This window comes from Microchirus variegatus (assembly GCF_963457635.1).
Source record: "Microchirus variegatus genome assembly, chromosome: 1".
Lineage (NCBI taxonomy): Eukaryota > Metazoa > Chordata > Actinopteri > Pleuronectiformes > Soleidae > Microchirus > Microchirus variegatus.
Window position 1 is genome coordinate 14,280,477 of NC_139802.1, and position 21,693 is coordinate 14,302,169.

At 39.0% G+C, this 21,693-nt stretch overlaps 1 protein-coding gene across 1 annotated transcript in view; it reads right to left on the reverse strand.

Moving 5' to 3' along the window:
- col14a1a (collagen, type XIV, alpha 1a) overlaps positions 1 to 21,693 on the reverse strand; it is a 109,455-nt gene that overhangs the window by 41,723 nt on the left and 46,039 nt on the right. Inside the window, exons 21-29 of the mRNA XM_083898982.1 lie at positions 21,301 to 21,375; positions 18,401 to 18,540; positions 15,570 to 15,693; positions 9,096 to 9,239; positions 8,732 to 8,896; positions 8,224 to 8,262; positions 7,996 to 8,134; positions 6,082 to 6,224; positions 5,103 to 5,212 (exon numbers count right to left, since the gene is read on the reverse strand). Coding sequence (XP_083755108.1) covers positions 5,103 to 5,212; positions 6,082 to 6,224; positions 7,996 to 8,134; positions 8,224 to 8,262; positions 8,732 to 8,896; positions 9,096 to 9,239; positions 15,570 to 15,693; positions 18,401 to 18,540; positions 21,301 to 21,375 — 1,079 coding nt within the window. The remainder of the gene's footprint in view (positions 1 to 5,102; positions 5,213 to 6,081; positions 6,225 to 7,995; positions 8,135 to 8,223; positions 8,263 to 8,731; positions 8,897 to 9,095; positions 9,240 to 15,569; positions 15,694 to 18,400; positions 18,541 to 21,300; positions 21,376 to 21,693) is intronic.

Genomic DNA, 21,693 nt, shown 5'->3' on the forward strand with positions numbered 1-21,693 from the left:
CAGAAGTAAGCCCTTACTTGAGTAGAGACACCATGTATTATTTAAAGCATTTCATCACAATCGAAGCCTGAGCCTTGGGTTTATAATCTTTATTTTTAGTTGGACAAGGCTTCATTGAAACTCGAATAATGATGGATTTTTGTCCACAGGGCAGACTCAGTGTGAGTCTAAAGACTGCTGGATAATGGGCACCGTGTTGGTATAAGCTGATCTATACAGGTCTTAAAGATGAGAGCAGTGGTGCCATAATGTAATGAGGCTTATTGTCTGGATTAACTGTGTTGTCCTTTCTTGCAAACACAATCCCAACAGAGCATTAACTACAGCTATGGTCTGCTTCTGTTGTTTATTACTTTAAACTTGTGCCTTATAGGTTCACACGTGTGTGTCATGGTCAGTATATGAATTGATTTTACTCGTGAAAATAAGACTTGACTCAATTACTGCTCAAAGCAGAATTGAATGAACAAAAATATTCAAAATATTCAAAATATTCCAATATTCTAGGGATCCCCGTTTAGAGAAAACTTAAGGATGAGGAGAGAAGAGCAGTATAACAAAATATAAAAAGGGACTGAGATAAAGAGTTGGAGGTGTGAATCAGCATTCTCACCCTCTCCCTCTGAGATGCACAAATTGAAGTAGTGGTACAGTAATGGAACTGGAAAATTGGCAGGCATGGAAACACAAACACTTAAAGTGTTATGGCAGTTTTTAAACATGCTGTGTGAGATAATGTGAAGCCGAGTAGATGAGGCTATCAGCATTTCAGCTGACTCAGCTGTGTGTATGTGTGTGTTTATGTGTGGGTGAGGATGGGTGTACTTGTATCTGTTACCTCTCTAGGACCTTTTCTGGTATAAACACCGACTTTGTCAGGACCAGTAGTCCTCATAGAGACTAAAACCTGGTCCTAATGATGTGCAACCTAATTCCTGAGGAACTGGATGAGTTAGATTTTAATTGTGGTTTAAGTGAGAAAATGTTTTATTAGTAAATGCAATGTCCTTAAAAGGATGGATGCATGAATATGAATTGTGTGTCACCTGTCAACCTTTTTACTTAAAGACTTGAGTAAAGTGCAAAGCAGATACACTTTTCAGATGTCAGCATGTGACGGTATAAACACTATGGGTAGCAGAGTAGTGAGGGTGGTGTTAGATCATCCAGGCAAAAGAAAATATCTGCTCTGCATTGGCAACAGAAAACTTTAAGGTAATGACATGACGCTATTATATAGTTATGATATCGAGAATTCCCCGACTTTATGTATTTATAATTTTTACATTTTACACACTATAACATCTGTTTGATTTTACATTTACACATTATATTTTAGTTTTCTCCCTCTCCTTAAAAATCTATGATCTGTGATCATAATCCAGATAAGCAGAACCCGTCATAAAATATGTGGGCCTGTAGTGTAGCATCATACCAACGGTTACAACCTTAAAATAATTATATATTATATTATATTATATTATATTATTATATCTAAATAATCCAAAATATATCTACTGTAGTCTTATTCCACTTGGCTGTCTAAGATCCTCGAGTCTATCTGGATTAAATATCAAGTTGCTTATCATCAGGACAATAAATCCCCAATACACCACATCATTATATCTCCTGAATCCATCCCTGCAGCAGGTTTCTTCTTATTTCTGGTTTATATTGTACATTAAATATCAATTAATAAATACATATTAAATATACATTATTATTATTATTTAATCTTCCTTTCACAAAAGTACTGGTATTTCTGGAAAAAGCCTTCTAAGTATGAATTAATTAACAGTACTATAAAAAAAAAAATCCAATTAAATGTTGTGGATTACAGGGTAGAAAGTTGCAAAAGCACTGGAGCACATGTTAATCTTCACCGTACACAAGGTAGGCTTTAAGGTACGGAGCCCCGAACATGACATGGTCAAAAAAAGATTAAATTGTGGCCGCAATATAGCTATAACGTGTGGTCGAAATACTATTTTGTGGCCTCAAAATAGTAAATTGCGGGCACGAAATAGTATTTTGTGCGCACGTTATAGCTATATTGAGGTCACAATTATTATTTTTTTGACCATGTTCGGGGCTCCGTATTAAGGCTTTAAGTGCTCACGGCCACTTAAGGCAACTTAAAAAAACATAAAAAATCTCAAGTCTCTTTACTTGTATATATATATATATATATATATATATATATATATATATATATATATATATATATATACATATATATATATATATTTCTCTTTGTGTCTCAAACACAACAGGTGTTTCCATGTCCTCTCCTGTTCATCTGTCCTTCACTGTTTTTGTTCTGTTGTGTTTCTAATGTACAAGAGTGCTTGACTAAGACGTGACAGATCCTACTTTTCCAGCTTTCATACAATGTGTCTACAAATGATAATCCCTTTATAATGGGCACACACACACACGCGCGCGCACGCACGCACGCACGCACGCACGCACGCACGCACGCACACACACACACGCACACACACACACACACACACGATTCACTTGCCACCCTGTCTAAATGAAAGACGAAGACTTCCTCTGGCCTCTCTCAACATCGTTATGTTCTGCAACAGCAGGACAGAAAACAATGGAGACGACAAAAGACACGGAACATGACGGACAGCTATTGCCTGACATTTTGAGAACTGAGAAGACTACAGAGACTTGGAGGACGAGTGTTGGTTTGTTTTTAGCAGAAATCTATTGACAATCCCAGTAGAGACGCTGCACAACAGCAGCTCGACAGTAAACAATATATCCTCTAAAAAGGCTGAACCTACATGGGCTGAAGTCATTTAAAGGTGCATTATGAAATAAATTTAGAGAAACTGGCCATGAAATCCTCCTAATATGTCACAGAGGACCAGGAATAATGTTCATATAACATACTGAACTCACCAATAAAACTAGTAAAAAAGAAATATTTGCATTTTCCTCACCGGAAAGTTTGTTTATGTTTTGAAATTATGTTTTGGCATGACGCGCCATGTACCTCCGTCTACCAATCATAGCAGTCAGTAGAGTCAGAATTGTGTGTCTTAGAGCCACTCATTTATGATAAAACGCTTGTTCCTCGCTCGTTCCTGACGGAGTTACATGTCAACCGCGCTGGCAACCTTGACTCTGGAAGGGAGGGGTGGAGTGGGAGGGCGGATACGACTTGCCGCAGTGTTTTGATTTTGAGTATAGTAATCGTTTTTGGCCAAATTGTTACATAATGCACCTTTAAAACATAACAAAACAAATGCCTTCTAAATACGCCTCCTAAACAGTGTCTACATCAAAGCAAACGTTTGTGAAGACAAAATTATTTATGATCGTTCAGCAAATTGCTATTATTATTCTATGCAGCCTAATGTTGGAGATATTTCATGCCAAAATGTTTTTTGCACCATGAATTAGTCATTTACTTCGCCCGTTAGTTCCAAAACAACGTCATTATTTATGCCACAGAGGCATTTGCAGCACTATTATATTTATTGAATGATTTGGTCATTTTATTGCTGTTTAACTAAATATCACATCTGAGTAAATGTCATCACAGCCTTCCATTTCTATCCAATCCAATGTGAAATAAGATCATTTGCATGTGATATAACATAAACACAGCACTGATGGTTGAAGAGAAACGAACAAACTGACTCATGGTCAACGCTCCAGTCACAATTGAATGAAAATACATAATCATGGTACATAATTATGACATCTTTTTTATAATTCTGTTTTTTTATATATATATAATTGATTGGGACTTATGGTATATTGTGTGTAGGTGTTACATTTTGTAGCATGAAACAAAAGTTTAACAACAGAGCCCGGATGGGAAAGAAAAAAAAAATGTCAAAAGCATGATGAAATCTGCAGTTTCACTCCCAATCTAAATCGTCCACAACTTAAAAAACAGTGTAGCAAGAACAGCCGGAGCATGAGAGCTTGAGCAAAAAGAGGCAAGAAGGCTGTCATCACTATATCTGCACACACAAACACACCAGAGCAGCACTGACAGGTCAAGAGGAAAAATTCGAAAAACTCGAAAACCACCCAACAGACACACACACACACACAAAAAACACAATACATCAGATGTTCTTTCTTTCTTTTTGTGTGTGTCTCTTTCCCAGCAGAATGCGTTCTGCTCCCTCAGTCCCCTTCTGCACTGCAGAGTTTCAGTGCAGCAGAACTCAGCAGACAAAAAGTTGCTATGTGATGCAAACTTGTAAAGGCAGTCACTATGGGGCTTACTCTCTGAGACAATCACTTGCAAGATAGTGTGACAGGTACATATTGTCCACGTGAGGGTCAAGGGAAGCTAGAGGGGCCAATCCAAACCGACACAGGGCGACACACACAGAGGCACACCCTCGACCGGTCAGCCAGTCCAGTGCACAGGGACCAACAACCGCTCACTCTCACATTCACACCTTTGGTCAGTTTAGAGCATCCTGATTAACCTCTACCTGTTTATCATGTGGCCGAAATTGTAAAAAAAAAAACTAGTGTTTGAGGCCATTAAAGGTATATTGTGTAAAAGTTGCATGTTACAGCTGAATATCCCTCTCCTCAAATTTCCCTTTTAAATGTGCTGGATAATCTGTGTAGCCTTCAGTTGGCATCAAAAGTCACCAGTGATGTTTAGATTGTCCACTGTGGGTTATTGTAAAAACATGATGGTCCCAAATGGCAGGCGATTTGGTCCCTGACACAAAATAGAAAAGTCTCATTGTGGGGCAACGATGACTGCACATTTAAGAGAAATTAAGTATAATACTTATCATGTTCAATGTCGGCCAAACTACAAACTGGAGAAGTGAGCTTATTATCCCTACTTCAATTCTAACAGAGTTATTTTGGCAACCAGTGGAATCGCCCCCAGGTGGTAATGTCAATTTTTATATACAGTCTATGTTTCCAATAAGGGAACCTCACAGCAGCACAGACTAGACGTGCAATTAGCTCTAATGTCTTACATTTATTGTGACCATCAGCTCAATCTTCTACCAACACTGCAATGATGAAACAGAAGTAAGCACCATGCAAAAGTTTACTAATCAGGTGATTTCCATCACATATTAAAGACTAACCTTGTGGAAGCTGCCGTGGAAGATCTTTTTGATTTTTGTGTCATCAAAGGTAACACTCTGGAAGTCTCCCTTGTAGTCAATGTTGAAAAACGTCAAGGTCTTTCCAGAGTCTTAAGGTGGAGAAAGAGAAAAGGTTACATATTTATTTATTTTAACACAGAAACAGTGCAGACTTTATCAGGTCTCCTTGCAACATAGAATATTTAATTTAATTTAAAATGAACATATCACTATAATTTAGATATTTTTTTCACCAAGCACTTATTGCAACCACCAGAGCATATCTCAAATATCTTTATTATGATAATATACGTGATACTGGATGTGCCATCATCCACATACACTTTTATTTAGCCCATGAAATATTTCCCTACTTTTATGGTTTTCAGCAACAGTAAAATGTACCACAGTGTAAAAACCCACAACACTTTTCAACTTTTTCATCCCCTTTTCTTGCTGTGTCAGACTCGACAGGGGATGCAGAACTGCCAAAATGTAACTTCCTCCGGCTACTCCTGGGGTTCCCAGGATCATGAAGGACAGCTGGTAACATAGTCTGTGCAGCAGGTCAGGGGTTTGCCCCGCGTCTCCTCCGAGTTAGCGGTGTCCAATAAACCTCTAAAAATGGATGCCCGAGGGGAGTTCACCTCTTTTGCAGCGTTGCTGTGACATCGCTTATCGTAGCGAGACTCATAAACAGCCACTGCACCATCATCACGTCTTATGATATCTCATCTCACCCCATCTGCTGCCTCATTTTGGGTATTTCTGCATCATATTTACCATGTTTTGAGGATAGAATAATTATAAGAAGAAAGCTATGCTCATTTAAAAGCAAGTCACCATGGATGAAAAATGTCACATGTTTTTGTGTATGGGTATAGACTCATTTGTAAAATCTGAAGTTTCAAGATGTCACGTTCAAGCACATCACTGTGACAAACAAACAAAGATGAAAAAAACAACAACAAAAACTCACTGTCTAGGATTAGTCCCACCAATGGCTCGTGGTCAGCGTTGAGGATTTCCCACAATGCAAAGGGTTCGTGGGGGGTCTCCGGGAGTAGGCGTAGCATAATTGAAATGGTGTAGTCAGAGGGTAAACCTTCAGGGTGAAGATACCTGGTACACACACACACACAGAGAGATGGTGATTTTTTAGCAGTGCCCTGCAGACACGTTCTCTGTCTCCTTGGTTCCTTTTCAAAGTGCCATTGTCTCTTTCAGCTGAGGTGTGAATGCTTTTTCACCGCCTCGACTCTTTGAGTGCTCTGCACTTTTTGATCAGGAAGCCTCATTTCTTTTTTCGCGCAGTTGCCTCCGAGCACTTCAGGTTTAACTCATCCAAGCTACAACTTTGCAGAGCACTCATCAACGACACTTTTCACAAACTGAACAGTAACAGGAAGCATAAAAAAGGATAAAAAGTGATTCAAGACAGACATAAAAAGACATAACAGGTGGCACTGGATGCTCCTGTGAAGTTTTCATATGCACATGTTTTATATTTGAATATTTCCCTGTGGTACAGTTGGTACAGTGCTAAGTTAATCTTATCACATTTGCAACTATCTTTGAGAAATATATCCAACAATTTATTTCCACCTTATGTAAATTAAGTCTCTGTTCATTACAAGTGGTGCTGGTTGACTGTAAATCAAATCAAAGTACTACATAATAAATTGGATGATAGCTCCATCAGGTATTCTCTGTTGCCCTGGTCAAACTGAATTATTGATACACAAACACAGAAACAACAGTGACTGTCTGTTCCATGGGTACTTACAGGACATTAAATGGGCAAAGAAGATATGTGCCACAGATGGTAATTAGTGTTTCTATTATAGGGTATAGTTTAATTAATTATAGTTTAATTCATTCAGTTTTTACAGATTGTAATTACTGTATTTTAGAAAATTAATGTCTGAATGATAGGAAATTCATAATTTCGCAAATCTGGTTGTCTGGTTGGCATGTTTTATACATAAAGAAAAATTGAACTGAGGCAACAGACAACAAATAACCCAATCTTCAAGATCATTATCTGTGGCTGGTGACGCTGGGGACAGGAACTGCTTTTGTTAGTTAACATAACTTAACAGCCCGGGTGCTGAGTGGCCCTTAAAGATAATCCAACAAAGTCAAAGGGAAAATCTTTGATTTGTTATCTTTCATGTTAGTTCCCCAGGAGTTAGCCAACATCCAAAGAATCAAGTCATTTTTTTTTGGCAGGTCTGTTGAATTGTTCATTGTCCTCTGTTGGCTCATAATTCAAAGAGCTGTAGTGTTTGTGTCCTGCTGACTGTGACCACTCCCGGTCTCCAAGCGAGGGGGGATAAACATCAGAGCAGAATCAAAATAATACAGAACACAGACTAATCTTAAGCTTGAATGATAGTACAGTCTGATATGAAATTAAAAAAAATAAATAAAAAAAACGGGGGGTATGCTCTGGAGAGGAAATGATGCATGACTGTTTTCTCGTACTAATTCATCGAAACAACTTTCTTATAACTTTTTAGTTCGTAAAACTTTTACCAGCCACTAGTTATGTATAATTTTGATTAATGTGCAATTTGACAATGACTGTTGTACTGTAGTACTTTTCTAAATTGCGTCTTGCAAGTAAAACTCTTCCTTTCCTTTCTATCCCACTGCAAAGCAGTCAATTACAGAACACGGTGGACAGTATTTACATGCAGTGATGTGACTCAGTGAATCAAAACTTATACATCAACTAATGAATATTATTTATTTAATATTTTTACCCCATCACTGACAGAAATTGCCAGACATAAACCTCTGTATGATGTACAGTTGACTCATTTGTCAACTAAATCAGTGAAAACACAAAAAAACCACACAAAACATAAAAACATGCGTCATTACTCACTTGGTGGGCAGTGACACCAGCGCGTCGGGGTGTAACCTGTAACAGGGGAAGCTGTTGAATGAACCTGGCTCCAGAGAAACTCCAGGAATGGTGCTGTACTCCTTTTCGACGAGGCCAAACTTCTCCATCATGCGAAAACCTGCCGAGAGACGGAATCTTTATCATTTATCACTGGCTCTGCATCCAGGGCTCTGATGGTGGAGCAGAATACCGTCTTACTCTTCTTACCTGCCAAAGTGTTACCACTCATCAAAACAGACGGACAAGCTGAAAAAATAGAAAATAATCTTTTAGTCGTTTTTTCTTTTCCCCAGAATGAGCCTTTACATTTTTTTTTTTTTCAGAACCCAGGTCAGCTCTACGGAGGCCGCCAATTTGGCCCAACATATTTTTCCAGTAGGCCACAATGGACAAACTAAACATATTTTGAGTTTTAACTGAAGGCTACACGGGTGCTCCAATACACTTGGAAGGGAAGAGTGAGGTGAGGGAGTTACATGCAACCAATAAAACCAACAAATGTTGCCAAATTTCACACACTGGACCCTTAAAATTTTCATCCTTCAAATAAATCCCCTTTACTTTCCCCCTCAGTCATTTCATGTTCCCTCCCTCACTCTTCCTTTGTGCCTCGTCTCCTTCATCACTCTGTCTGCGTCTCCGTCTAAATTGTCTGAAATCTTCCCTCTGATATCCTACACTGTCTCTGCTTTACGCATTAGGTGGCGTTACTCACTGGCAGTGGCAGCTTCGCAGACAAAGGTAATGAGCTGTTCCTCTATTTTCTTCACGGCATCCAAATCATCCACAAAAAAGACGTGTCTGTCACTGGGTTTGCTGGCAATATTCACCAGCTCTCCGTAGTCTGCATCCGCAAAGCCAATGGCAAAGATGATGTAGCCTGAAAATGGATTCAAACAAGAGGATTTATTACATCATTAAACTCAATTGAGAGGATTAAATAGCCAAATGATACACATTGTTAGAGTTATGGATTTCCATATGAGTGGTTATGTTTCCCGCCAACACACACAACCTACACTATTAGACTCAGAATTGATAAATCAAGGTGTATTTAGACTTTAGACAAAAACACTCACCCTCCATCTGCATTTCCTTGGACACTTTGTTGACATCGTCTTGTGAACGGCCGTCTGTAAGGACAACCAGGACTTTGGGAATACCTCTTCTGGCTCCAGCCTCTGGAGTGAAAATGGACTCTTTCACATGTTTGATGGCCCGACCTGACGGAGGACCAGAAGAAACCAATAGATTTAGAACAGCTGTTATTATATTATGAATATTACCTTTGAACTCTACAAAGGTCTTTAACTGTACAATTATCTTGCAGAGAGTTAAACAGCGGATGAATATTTTTGTTGCATTACACAAAGGGAGCATGTCTCTTTTTCTGCAGTGCATAATTCCACTGTTATTGGCTTGTCCAATATACTTTATGATCATTGGCTCAAATGACACGTGACACCCAGACATATTCCTGTCGATGCACAGCAGGGATATAAAACCTGATACTCTGTGTTTTGCTCATGCATATCAACACTTCCCTGACACAAATCGCCTGTTTATTTAATCGAGATTCACTGGTGATATGTTTTGTTTTCAGTTCTCTCACAGAGTCTAACAGTACAGTACATTTCCCAGCAAATCTGAATGCTGTTTTTTTTTATGCACATCTCGGATGAACCAATAAAAACACACTGTCAAAAATGTTTACCTTTTTTTAATGTTTTGCAAAGTTATTTTAATGCAAAACTGAAATTAATATTAACCAGCGGCTGCTTGGAAGCAAAAAGAATAAAGAAAAACACACAACTTGTTTTGTAAAACACCAGTCCTATCCTTTAACAGTGCAGACTCTCTACATCATTTTTTCTTTAGAACCATCAGCAATATTCTTCATTTTGTAATGGATATAATATCAGCAAATCTCTGAATGTGCCAACAGTGAGGCTCATTTCTGACAAACTTGTTGGAAGCAGGAATGAGCTCATTAACCACCTGAAAAATACGCCCTCTTCGAAGGTAAAAGCTTGAGACCTTTGCTTAACATATTCATTTAAAAAAATATATATTAATTATCCATTCACTGTCATAAATAAAGTAAATGATTGACCTATACTCTCCTAAAAGCAGAGCATGGAGAGATAACAAAATGCCAAGAAACATCCAAATACAGATGCTGAAAAAAAAATGATAATAATACATTTGGGGGGAACTTTATAAAATGTGGAGGTCAATAATTGATTTAGTCATTCAATAAAATCCATCCTGACAGCTCAAAAATGTTAAAAGACACTCCCACAACAGGCAACCAAGATGTATTCAGCTATACCTCATGTGTACCACTGTGCTTCAAGCACAGGAAATGCTATACAGAATATAAAATGTCTAAGGAAATAAACGTTATAATTTTAATATATCTTGCAACAAAGTTTTTTTTTTTTTTGCCAGTGACAACTAAAGTGACTCTGTTGTCTGAGGAGATACAAAGTACAAGGCAAAGTCACAGGAAAACAAGACAAAAAGACTAAGTGACCTTAATTGATCTAAACAGCTCCTGTATATGTGCAGCATCACGTGTGCAAATATGGCTGTTTTGTTAACGCTTACCAATAAGCTCAGTCTCTCCATTCCCACCACACTCAAGTAGGTCACTTCAGTCTAATGTCAATATTTGCATATTGTCTATCGTGATTTGCATTGTTCATATATAGCTCCTCCGTCTGACCTTTTCAAAATGACTTCGACAACTGCTGCCATTAATCTGCTCAACTCCTTTTTGTCCTTTCACACTTTTCTACTCTCACTCTTGTTTTCAAGATAGTTTATCAAGAGAGGGCTCTCGGAGAACTTCTTCTGAAAAACAATGTCATAAGAAGCAGCAATAGGACCGTCAATTTACAAATTAGCGATTGGATGAACAAGAGTGTGTGAAGTTAAAAGCTCTGTGTATGGTGTCAATACATTCACTGTATATATTGCATTCAGCAGTTCTTCTCTGTCCTCCATAGACGGACAGACAGACTGTTCTCTCTGCTCAACTTGGGTGTTTACTGGAAGGTGTCCTCTGTATTTTCTAATGAGCACCGACCACAGTCGGTTTGATGTTTGTAACTGAATCTGCACCTTTATGATGCTAAAGCTCAATGAGAAGAGAGTGAGAGAGAGAATTGGACAATAACATTTCTCTGATCATTTCACAGCAGTTATGATGTTACGCAGGGAAAATGATCCGACAGTCTCTGAGTTTGAGTGCGACACACACTCTTCCCCTCACACACATGCAGGCTCAGTCAGGAGGATGTCAGTGTGTTATTCGTTTACCAACAACATAATTTCAACTAGCAGACATGTTGATCTGTTTTATTCAGACAGAAAAAGGCCCTGTTGTTATTTTGGATATGCTTATGCTGTTGTCATTTGCGCAGCTGTGCTTTGGCAGAAAAGCAAAACCTTTGCTTTTATGAATTTTCTTCATGTTCCCATGACATCACACATAAGGCTTTGATTTAAAACTGAACATTTAGCACATTTTGCATAATAAACCAACATCTTATATCACTATTTAGTTTAAAAGTACAGGGGTATTATTCATTATTGATAATATAATTTTTATTACTGCACTATTTTTCTGTTTTTGGAAAAAATCAATTCTTTTTTTTCTTTCCACTGAGCTGTCAGTGGTGAAAAATGACAGTGTGCTTGGCCTGTACCGTGTTGTGATGTCTGACATCTGCCAGTGATACATCTGTTTCTACGCTGTCCTCTGATCACGCTGGGCGAGACTGGAATTACAGCAGCTAGTCAGGCATGAAGTGAGACACGGGACAGAGAAGAGGGGAGGAGGCCATGAGACGGAGGGACGAGGTGCTCATCGGGTGGTGGAGGACGGAGGAGAAGAGCGGGTAAGAGGACAAGCGCGGAGGGAAAGAGGAGAATCAAATGTGATCGGTGTGACAGGGAAGAATAGACCATGAAAAAGTGGGTGAGAAAAAAAAAACCCACTGCATCAGTGGATGCTGGGCTGAAAAACATGTCATTGATCAGTGATCCATCAGTTTGCGTGAGTGAACTAATCCATGTGAGTTTGGCTTTGGCCTTTTATCTGGCAACAGTTTTTGTTACGGTCACATGGAAACAATACAAGAGACAAACTGAGAATATGGAAACAGTATGGGGATATAAAAGAAGTTGAAATCATCTAAAACCATCAACCCTGTTGTGCAATACAATGAAGTCAGAGATGTTCAGTCAAAATCTGACAGAGAGTCTATAATTTTCTCTGCGGGGAATTATGAGCAGAGCGTGTTATTAATCACATAATCCTTTAAGAGTTACTGTATTGTTGTCTAAGAATTACTTTACAAAAGACATTGCTGAAAATGTACATTACATTCTGAATGTTTTTATGATGAGTCAGAGGAACATGTTCATGGGCTGTTTGTAAAAAAAACAAAAAAAAAACAATTTGTGAAGTTGTAACAATCTCCTGGTCTTTGAAAATCTAGTGAGGGCCTCATACAACAGCGCAACTGAAGTCACTCTAGCTAATGAAGAATTATTAGACTGTAATCACATCCTGACTAATCAAACACATGAATACTGACACTTGTTTAAATACTGTACGTCACAATGTTACTACATGGTCACAAACAGAGTCACAGAGGGGGCTGAACTCACAGGACTTGTGTCCAAGTTGAGAGCCAGAAAAAATAAAATGATATAAAAGAATAAACCAAATTTACAAAATGTGTCATGTTAAGATAATATTAGCAAATGCAAAGAATACTTTTTTTATATAAAATAAGATTGATTACAGTAATTCACCCATGGAATAGCCTCAGTTATTTCAACGTACATGCACATCAGTTGGAGTACACTCTTAGAAATAAGAGTTCCAAAAGGGTTCTTCTACAAGGGCAGAGGTTCTACCTGGAACCATTTGCTTCTGAAAACCCCTTTCCCGAAGAAAGGGTTTTTTAAGGGTTCTTGGTAACACTGGTGGTTCCATTTTGATCCAGAGAACCCGTTAAAACCCTTTTCCTGAATAAAGGGTTTTAAAAGGGTTCTTGGTGGAACCCTCTAAAGGTTCTACCTGGAGCCAAAAAGGGTTCTGCTATGAGGATGGAGAACCCTTTCTTCGGGAAAGGGTTCTTGGTAACACTGATGGTTCCAGTAAGAATCATTTTGATCAATAGAACCCTTTAAAACCCCTTTCTTGAATAGAGGGTTTTAAAAAAGGTTCTTGGTGGAACCCTCCAAAAAGGTTGAACCTTAATAAAAAGGTTCTACCTGGAACCAAAAATGGTTCTCCTATGAGGATAAGTCGAAGAACCTTATATGGTTCTAATAAGCACTTTTATTTCTAAGAGTGTACTCACAATAGAACAAATGTAGAACAGTGGTAAATATTGCTGAAATTTATGAATGAGTTACCATTGAAATCAGCAGTATAGTCATGGCTGGATGTATAAAGAAGAGAGGGAGGAAACTATAAATAACATTCCTCTGGTTCCAGCTGTGTTTTCAGAGGAATTTAATTTAATTTGTTTATTTCTTTTACAGGTAACTTGATGTGTATTATTAATAAGTGTGTCACTGGAGGAGCAGGAAAGATATTACATTATCTCACGGGGCAATTACAATTGCATGGCGGGCAGGATGTGGCCCATGGGCCTCGAGTTGGACGCATATGCACTAGAGTATATATATATATACAGGGATAAAGATGATTACAGCAGCAGCAACCTCAAATCAATCACTCACTTAGCCAGTCAAATGCTCACTAATGCCATGATGTATAACTGCAAATAAAAAATCCCAAAATATAATCTCAGGATAGGGAATTGACTCAGGAAAGTACTAACTGTAGTGGAGGTAACATAATTTACACACTGTTCTGAAAAATGGGTTTATAAGAGGATCAGATCTGGAAGTTTGCTTAGAAAGCAGCTGTCACTTGTGATTAAGTAACAACCGCTGCAGTGATACTGAATAAAGAGCTCCTGTTGTTACAGCAGGAGCTCTGGGGTTTGTGGAAATGAAACGCGTTACAAACCTACCTACAGTATTTTATAACATCATCCCTGCAAAAAAAAAACAACAACAAAAAAAAACTCCTCTTTGTAATTGATACAAGCTTTGTGACTTCAACTTGTGCAAGTGTTTAATAACTAAATAAATAAAATAAATAATTTTGATGTTTGCTCAACCCGGGGTTATTGAACAAAGGATATAAAGCAACTTAACCGCTTACACTAAAAACATACATCAGCGGTGAAGCTGTGTGGTTTCTTGTTGGCTTCTACACAGATATAACTGCCAGAGGCTAAGGGTTAAAGAGGAACAAAGCTACAGGCTTTTATTTGAAGGCTTTAGCAGATTTAAGCACAGCGAGGGGCTCCGACAGAGTCTCTGAGGACAAATTGAGGTTTAAGAACGAAAAAAAAGGGGAATCGTTTAAGGTTTAGAGAGTAAAAGACTTTCCTTAAACATGAGACAGTGAAACTAGCATACCTCTTAATGAACCAGAGGAACAGGATGTAGGAGGTTAAGGTACTGTGTATGTTTAAACACTGTACTGTATCACATAACACCACCAAAATAATACATAATAAAGTTCACTTTTATCTGAAGCAGTTGTAATGACAAAACTCCACATAGTGCCACATGATTAATTCAGCTACTGTATACGAAGTAGAGGAAAAGCAGACAGAAGAGGGAGTTTAGTGAAGAAAAGAGGGTTGAAGAGAGAGAGCGTAATGGAACAAAGGGAGAAAGATGAAGAAACAGAAGATGAAGAACTGGAGACACATGAGAACGAACACTGAGGAGAGAAAGATGACTGGAGAACGGGTTAATGACCAGACAGAGAGAAGAAGAGATGGAGGAGTGAACAGAGGAGAACGAGGAGGATGATGAGGGAGGAAGAGTGAAGAGGGGAGATGATGATGATGATGATGATGTGATCGGCACTAGAGTGGACGTAGAACTCAAGGACACAGGCGCCAAGACGTGACCGAAACTCCAGATGATTAAAAGCATAACCTGTAAATTCACATTAATGAAATTCACCTTCGCAGCTGGACATTTTGACATAAATTTTACAGCCCAAACAGCCTCGTTTGTCTCCTGACCGAGACCAAGATGTGATAAAAAAAAGTGTGATAAGGAAAAGTGACATCATCACTTTCCCCCTTTTTTTTTTAAGTTTGCTTATCAAGACCAGGTTTTGATCAGTCAAGGTTCAGCAGACCAGCAAAGTCAATCCACTTGTCTGAAAAATGTGAGACAAATGTGTGAAGGATTCAGATCCAGCTTTGTGCTGAGGGTTCAGCTGATTTCAACGTTTCGATCTCAACCTTGAATGCAACAAGGACGAGAACAAACCCTGATGACACTTGTGTAATCTGATCTCATGAATCTCCAGATCTCCAGAACAGCTGTACTCCGAGGAGAGATCGCTTTGTCGACATAGTTGAGGAACATTTGCGACCGATACCTTAACGCGTGTAACCATTACTACATTAACATCACTAGTTCACTCTTCTGACCTGTCTTGGTGTTTCCTCCTTTGTATCTGATCCTCTGAATAGCTTCCAGCAGCACTTCTTTGTTGCTATGGGAACTTAACTGGAATTCTGTCCGAGCATCGTCACTGAACTGAACAACTGCCACCTGGAGAGAGAGAGAGAGACAGAAAGACATGTTTATTAGGTTGAGAGCACACATTAAAAACATTAAAATCAGTCAAAATAATACCACTGCAGTGTCTTTATATATTTAAGAGTTCCAGTTTATTTATTTATCCACTTTGACTACAAAAAAACAAGTATTACTCTCAGTAGCCCATGTGGTATTAACTATGTGCTTTTTGCTTTTTGAGTCCAAAAACTCTTTTCAAAAAACATTTTCCTTTTACCTTTGTGTGATGAAGGAAATGCTGCAATTAGACAAATTGAGTGTTTCTTTTTTTTTTTTTCAAAATGCATTTAAAGGTTACATACAAAGAGACACACGACGGAACTATTAATAACTACTACTACTAATAATAATAACTGTAACAATGACCACAAATCATCTTCATCATGGGTGTAAGAGGGAGGGAGGGGACGAATGAGGGAAAAATAAATAAATATTAAAAAATAATAATAATAATAGAATTTGATGGATAATTCTCATAAACAGACTAAGAAGAAGAAGACAGAAAGAAAACTAAAGCGAGAGATCCCCACACAGCCACAGTGTAGGCTGTATGTCTGCCGCGGGACACAAACGGGGGCAGGACACACCATGCAGTAACCCCCCCTCCCCTGACCCCCATCCCCCGTAGCCACCTCCAGACACCCTAGGCCAAATTGAGTGTTTCTGAACCGCTCCACAGAGGAAATACTGTACAGATGTGACACACTAGAAGCCAAAAATGTGACTTTTTCCATTTAAAGTGTAGAATGTTCACGTTTAATATGAGCGAAAGTGATGGATCACAGGTATGAGCATTTCTCACGCGGTCACTTTCCGGTGATCTTAACGCGGAGAAGTTGTTCGCTCTGTCAAATGGAAATATTACAGACTTATTTTATGCAACTCGCTCGCTTTCATTTACATAAATATATGCATGTATACAATTACTCTGGGCAGACACTAAGTATGTATATGTTCAAATTCCCAAATCGCAGCTATAATCAATCTAAATGCCTTTCTGTAAGAGGGGAGAACAACAATCATTACCTCCAGATTGCTAATGGTGCTGTTCTTGGCTCGGGGCGACCTACATTAACCAGCCAACTCTCTCACATTACAGACGGTGTTTTGCTCTTGGTAGCCCACTGCCAGAGGGTTACGGCACATAGTGAGGATAACAAACTGCTTAACAGCAGACATTCCACAAATGAAAGAAAATGGTTTAGCAAGCACCTCTACAGTGTGACAAATGAAGCTGCTGAGCTCTGCTGATTTATTTTGGGGGGGGCATGCAGGCAGGAAGCACAAAGAAATTAGTTCATGATGACAATAGTAACCTCAAGTTAAAGCCATTACCTAGTGATGAACGTGAAACATGAGACCCAATCAGATGCAGTGTACATGGTAGTAATCATTGCCGTTATGTGATTTAGTAATAAGAGACAAGATTATGAAGGATCAAGTGCATTTGTCAGAGGTTTGAAGTGTTTGGTGTTTATCCCAGTTTGTGCTGCATTTACCCTTAATTTATTAAGACAACTATTTCTGCCAGACGGGTAATGTCTTCTGGCACAAAACACAAAAGAAAGCAAATGAGCGGAGTTAATCGAAAACGTGTTTAAAGTTTTCTCTTACTTAACGAAACTTACAAGGTTGTGGTTGCGCTGATTTCTCAGAGGAGAGATCGAGAAAACCTAGCTCCAAAGCAGCAGCAGCAGCAGCAGCAGCCATCCTCGTGAGGAGTGAACTCAGATTGTTCAAGGTTCATTATTTCACCTAATCTATGAAAAATGCTCTATTTCTGTCTGAAGTTTAAAAGTGACAAGGACACTAACAGCATCAAGGAGCACCTACTTCCTTTTTTTCCCACATTATCTATTGATTGAAAGCAGGGAGATTTGAGACAAAATTAAAAAAAAAATTCCATCCCTCTCCTCTTCTCTGAGTAGCTTTGGGGTGAAATGGTCGCAGCACATGAAGGAGATTTTGTTGTTGAAATTGTGTGGGATAAAAGTCATTCATTCATCTTCTACCACTCTATCCTCCACATGCTGGTGCCAATCCCAGGTGACATAGGGCCAATGGCGGGGTACACACTGGACAGGTCGCCAGTCCATCACAGGGACAAAGAGACAAACAACCATCCACTCTCACACGTAGAATCAATTTAGAGTGCAAGACGTAAGAAAACCTGAGAGTGCTAACTGTTGCAACCATGGGGCCTGCTGGGATAAAAGTACATTTGAAAAAGCAACTTCCTCCTGTATAAGTGGCCTTTCTTAGCCACAGATTATACTTAAGTAAACAATCTCTTTATTCAAGTATTATAATAGTTGACTGTGAAGCTGCACTTTTGGGTAGACCCTCAGCATCTGCTCTGCATCTCATTCTCAGAGGTATGCACAGATGCAACAACAAACTAGTCCAGTATACAGTCATTTTCAATGGACAGACTTTTAGACTAAAACCCCTAACAGACATAAATGAGAAAAACTGCTCCCAGGGAGACTCAGGGTAACATCAATCAGACGGAGGCGGTCGAGACGGCATTCTAAAAAAATGTTATATTCAAAATCCCTGTGTAATGACATGTGAGGAAAAGTAGGCAGGTTAAGTAAAGTGTGGCTAAAACTGAATCTCTGTTGTTTTAGTCTTAAATTCCTCCTCTAAGCTAAAGCAAATGTGTGGTCACGGGACTGACCTGGGTGCCGTCTGGTCCAATCAGATCCAGCGATCCCATGGTGCTGTAGAGGAAGCGCGTGATCTTCATGAAGTTGTCGTCTCCGATGGACCAGGAGCCGTCAACAAGGAATGCCAGGTCAGCTTTGGCCTCTTTGCACACTAGACAGACAAAGCAATGCCCATTCAGCCAATAGATATTGATTGAGCCAGCACATCATTTTTTTTTGTCTCGTATTAAAAAAGTATTTTTATACAGAATGAAGGTCAGACGAGGAGGAGGAAGCACAAGCTGAATGTTAACTTGCCGTCTAATATATTCACACTCCGGGTAAATTTGCAAATTATGAAGCAATGCAAATATAAACGCTCCGGAACAGGGTAAACGCGCACATGAATCTGAATCTTCAGATTAATCTGCACACTGGAGTCTATAATAATACAGACAAATTGCACACTCTAACTCTAGAATTTCAACCCAATTGCCAAAATGTTTCATATCCAACGTTTTTGGGTGTTTTGTCCATATTCCTGCTTCCAGCTGTGACTTTTGCTTTTGCTGTTATCCTTCTCATGTTTCTAAATCACTCCCAGTAGTGTTGCCCTTAGTGCTGAAAAGTTGTTATGTGGTATTAACAAGTTTTGACAATCCAAGTCTATTATAAATCTCATAGCCTATAAATCATGTCAGCTTCCATAAATTCCTGGAACAACTTGAAATATACTGTTTTTGAGGATTTTGAGAATTGGCTCATGTGGCTCTAAATACAAAAAGATAGAGGAATGGACTAATAGATTTACTGTCTTGTTAGCTTTGTTTAGCATTTGTGAAAAATTGCGTCGTAATTAACATATACATGAAAATGTGTTTTGTGAGGACAAATAGACCTTGATCTTTGACCACCACACTCTCATCAGGTTAGGTTAACTGGAGACTGTAAATCATCGTGACTGTAGCACTTTTACATTACATTACATGTCATTTAGCTCAGCGGTCCCCAACCATTTTTGTTCCACGGACCGGTTTAATATCAGGAAATATTTTCACGGACCGGCCCCCTAACGCTCTCTGGTCTCTATGGTAACGCTTAAACGTGCCTTCAAAATAAAATACACACAACAGCTGTAAACATTTCATTAATGTTGATATATTTGTTTCCATCGCTGAAAGAAGCCTGTCACATTTGGAACAAGAGTCGGGACCTTAAATGACTTGCACAAAACTATTGATCAGGACTCTGCATTTGTTTGTTGTTCATCAAGATCAGTATGCGACGAGAGCGCGGGCGGTAGAGAGAGAAAAGAGTGCGAGTGAGTGAGGTCTGCGGTCTTGGCCATTAGTTCATTTACTTATTTATGTGTAGGTTTGTAGGCTGAATACGTTGCACAGTAAGCGAGTTTTGCGACTCACTCCTTTCACTGAAATGTGCTGCCACCGGTGACTTCTTTTCTGAGAGAAATCTCTGCAGCGGCTCTCGTAATTCAAACACTCTGGCCAGCGATCTCCCTCGGGATGCGCCAAGAGTGAGTCATAGACAGATGTAACGGAGGGAATCCGGTCATTTTTCAAAATAAAACATTGTTCAGATGTAAAATAAATGTAAATAAAACGGAAATATTGTTATTTTTATTCAAGTTATTTATTCTTTCTGTGCGGCCCGGTACTAAACGACCAGGGTCCACGGCCCGGTGGTTGGGGACCGCTGATTTAGTTGACACTTTTATCCAAATCGACTTACACTGATCAATTCCCATATCGCACTTGGATATGACACAGTTAAATAAAGACCAATGTCACTTCAAACAAAACGTGCATTTGTCTTTAACCCTAAACCATGCACAGGGGCACTTTCTCCCCAGGTCTGCTGCCTTATCCATTCGATCATCCTGTCCATCACTCTAGTCACAGGCGACACACACCCTTGTCCTCTGGTTCTGTCCAGAGTAAAGGTTGCCTGTCACTACAGACAGGGACACTGGTCTGACAAAGGTCAGACACAGATAGAAATGATTAGAGATGGGCTCAGCAGGTGTGTCGGTTCATGTCTGAGGAGTTTGTCTGGCAAAACATCATTAATCTAAGCCCATCAGACAGGAACATGGGAGAGGGTGAAGAGTCTGACTAGGGACCTCTCACCCTTTGTTTGTCATTTATCTGGGCTTGTTGAAACATTTCAAGGATTCATCCACAATGAGAGCATTTGGACCCACATGAGTTGTTTACTGTTGCAGCCTCAAGTCCACTTATTTAGGCTTTTTCAATACAGTAAATGGTAATCCTTAGGCATTAACTCGTGACCAAAGTCAGGTAATTTAATAATAGTCTTATGACCTCATAAAGCTTAAGAAACAATGAATTTCTTTTGAGTTATAAATAAAAATAATAGTTCCTTGAATAACAATAGGTTCCTCGTCACTTTTGTGTACGAGGTCCCTAAATATATCTTTATATCAAAAAAATTAACTAAATTAATGTTTTTGTTGGTCAGTTAATACATTTTCTCACAATTCACAATGTGTCATCATGTTAATCATCATCTATATTCACATTACATATCTATTTATTTTCAGATTGCACTTTATTTATTGATATTACATACAAATAACCCATGAATTGTCAAAATGAGCTCTATGGTCTTTCTAGTAGGTACATCATTTCAGGGAGTTGTGGTCATTATTAGTACACACAATTTTATTTAGACCACAATGACAATGACATGGCATAACTGTTCTATTAAAAAACCAAGGGTGGTTGTACTGGAAAACTGCATATGATAAATATAACAAAAATATATATAAACATAAACTAATAATAATTTGTATTTTTCTGCATTTAGTTTTGTACATAGTTACGGTTCATAGTTCCAACTTCACAAGATAACACTTGCATAAGTGTGTGTCTGTGTTTAGCATCTTGCTCACCTTCCTTAGCCGGCGGGATGGTGGGGGGAGGCTCTGTAGTGGGAGGTTCAGTCGGAGCCTGAGTGGGAGCCGGCACTGGACACAGAGATGGACGTGAACAAAAACAGGTCATCAATCATGATGGCAGAGACAAGTAGCACCATCGCCCAGTTTGTCTACTGACCACACTGGCATGACCAATCCCCATCCCACACACACACACACACACACACACACACACACAGTCAATAAGCCGACAACATGAGTGACAGCACTTGCTTGTTTCTATTAACCTGAAAGTTTCCTAAATCTCCTTCCTTGCACAGTTGTCGGGGACATTTACAGTGAAACCTTTCCAGCGAGAAGATTTCTGGTCCAATCTGTGTTTACATCCTGGAGGTACATGAGCAATTC